Below are 2641 nucleotides of genomic sequence, written 5' to 3' on the forward strand. Positions count from 1 at the left end.
GATTCATTAAATTTAATCTTATAATCCGGTTTGAGGCGTTTACTCTGTAAAATTATTGACAGACTACATGTTTATATCCATATGCTTCTATATGAACTTGGATGTGTGTGTGTGTGTGTGTGTATATATATATATGGGAGAAAACAACAGACGAAGACAGGTGGTGTAAACAACAAATGGATGTATTAGTTTAACGCTTGGGAATAGAGAAAGTCTTTGACGTTTTGAGCTACGCTCTTCAACTGAAAGGAACACAGAAAGAAATAAGGAGAGAAACAAGGAGAAGAAAAATATAAATGTAGTGGTCAGCGATCTATCATGGCGAAAATGATATATATCATCAATGTTTTAACGTCCACTTTTCCATGTTTGCATGGGTCAGCTGAAGTTTTATTGAGGCAGATTTTTTTTGTATTCTTAAATAACAATATGACTCTTAAACAACATTTCCTCTATATAACTGTTCATAAGAACAGACTGATATTGGAGGTTGTCCATATCAAAAAATTTCTTAAGCAAAACAATTTAACTGTATTTTCTTGTTTCTTGAATGCCAAACAAACACTCTAACTGGATATCTTCTGGTTTAGCACCTGAAAAAAAAAGAAAATTTTCAAATTGGGACACATGGTTGCACAAACATGTCACAAAAAATTCATGTTCCTTTAAAGGTGTCCTTACTGTGACAATCTAATCCAGTCTTTTTTTTTAAAGCATTTGTACTTTAACCATTCTGTCATTTTTTTTATTATGCTAAAATTTTCCTCATGTCACACACTACCATTTTTTGTTTTGTTAAGAAATAAGAACATTACATTGGATAATTTAGTCTGAGATATACTGACTGAAAAAGTTTAAAAAATGGAATGGTCATGGGTAGAATGCCTTTGGTTATAGATCTGCTGGATCAGAGCTGATCAATAATAATAACAATAATAATGACTAGAAATAAATTTGTACTGGGAGTTAGTAGTGTTGCTAAAAATGGTGGCTGTAGGAGGTGTAGTCATAAAGTATCCAACTTAGATTTTTTTTTACACAAAATAATAATGTGTGAGCAAAATCTGCATGGGTATTTTTGTGTCTGTAGGTTGTGCCATTCGTCCACAGTGACGTGTTCAGTACAGATATAAAGAGTGGGCTGTGCGATTTTTCTTTTTGAATCAAGATGACCGAGCGCATGGAGCAAAGATACTGTATCAAATTCTGCCAAAAACTTGGTAAAATGCAAGCCCAGACTATCAAGAAGATTCAGAAGGCCTTTGGAGATGATGCTATGGGAAAGTGGAAGTGCAATGGCCCAGTGGTTAGGGCAGCAGACTCACGGTTGTAGGATTGCGGTTTCGATACCCAAACCTGGCATTGTGAGTGTTTATTGAGCGAAAACACCTAAAGCTCCTCGAGGCTCCGGCAGGGGATGGTGGCAAACCCTGCTGTACTTTTTTTACCACAACTTTCTCTCACTCTTTCTTCCTGTTTCTGTTGTGCCTGTAATTCAAAGGGGTCAGCCTTGTCACACTCTGTGTCACGCTGAATCTCCCCGAGAACTACGTTAAGGGTACACGTGTCTGTGGAGTGCTCAGCCACTTGCACGTTAACTTCACGAGCAGGCTGTTCCGTTGATTGGACCAACTGGAACCCTCGACGTCGTAAGCGACGGAGTGCCAACCAACTATGGGAAAAACACAAATAAGGGACTGGTTCAAAGATGGCCTCACCTCAGTGGACAGTGAGCCATGTTGTGGCAGACCATCGACTAGCAGAAATGACAAAATAATTGCAAAGGTTTGAGGAATAGTCTATGAAGACTGTCATGTGACTATTGAGGAGATTATTGCCTAAGTTGGAATCAGCCATGGGTCAGTTCATTCCACCCATGTTGTCCAACATTCCTCATCAAGCAAAACACATCACTTGTTTGTCAGGCTTGCTGCTCCCCAGACTTGGCTCTGTGTGACTTTTGGCTATTCTCAAAGCTCAAAAAGACACTCAAAGGGAGAAGATTTGAATCAACAAAGGACGTTAAGCAAAATCTGACAGCACAGCTCTACAGCATCCGAAAAAGTGATTTCCAGAAATGTTTCTAGCAGTGGCAGGAATGCTGGCAGAAGAGTGTAGACTCCCAAGGGGAATACTTTGGAGGAGACTAAATCAAAATGGTGAGTTTTTTAATATTACTTTTTGTTTAGCCAAAGGTCGGATACTTTTTGATTACACCTTGTATTTCTCATTAATGCAAATTTTGTTGTTGAAATCTTCAGAAATATTAAAAAACAAACATTAAGTAAGACCTGAAAAATGAATAGGATGTCTTTTATCACTGGTTCCCTGGACCGAGGCTGACCAGGACAAAACAACAACTAATGGTGCCTTTAAATTACATTCAAAAACAACTTAGTGGATCGTTTTTTTTTTTTCTTTCATTCTTTCTTTCTTTTTTTTCTTTTTTTTTTTTTCCAATATTTTCCATCATTTTATAGTTTTCCAGTTTCTGAAACACCTGCAATTCACATTTTTAAAAATTTCTTTCCAGAAACCGGCTTTTAAAATGTATTCTCATCTCCCCACACCACTTCATAATATCTTTGGAATAGCTGCCATGATTAAAATCACACACACACACACACGCACACATACACAC

The 2641-nt window shown here is 37.4% G+C and overlaps 1 protein-coding gene across 1 annotated transcript in view; it reads left to right on the top strand.

The window, feature by feature from the left end:
* Positions 1 to 1168: 1168 nt before the first annotated feature.
* Positions 1169 to 2641, top strand: part of LOC106876902 (WD repeat-containing protein 49) — a 66856-nt gene continuing 65383 nt past the window's right edge. Inside the window, exon 1 of the mRNA XM_014925654.2 lies at positions 1169 to 1306. Coding sequence (XP_014781140.1) covers positions 1169 to 1306 — 138 coding nt within the window. The remainder of the gene's footprint in view (positions 1307 to 2641) is intronic.

Source organism: Octopus bimaculoides, chromosome 16, assembly GCF_001194135.2.
Source record: "Octopus bimaculoides isolate UCB-OBI-ISO-001 chromosome 16, ASM119413v2, whole genome shotgun sequence".
In the NCBI taxonomy this organism is placed as follows: domain Eukaryota; kingdom Metazoa; phylum Mollusca; class Cephalopoda; order Octopoda; family Octopodidae; genus Octopus; species Octopus bimaculoides.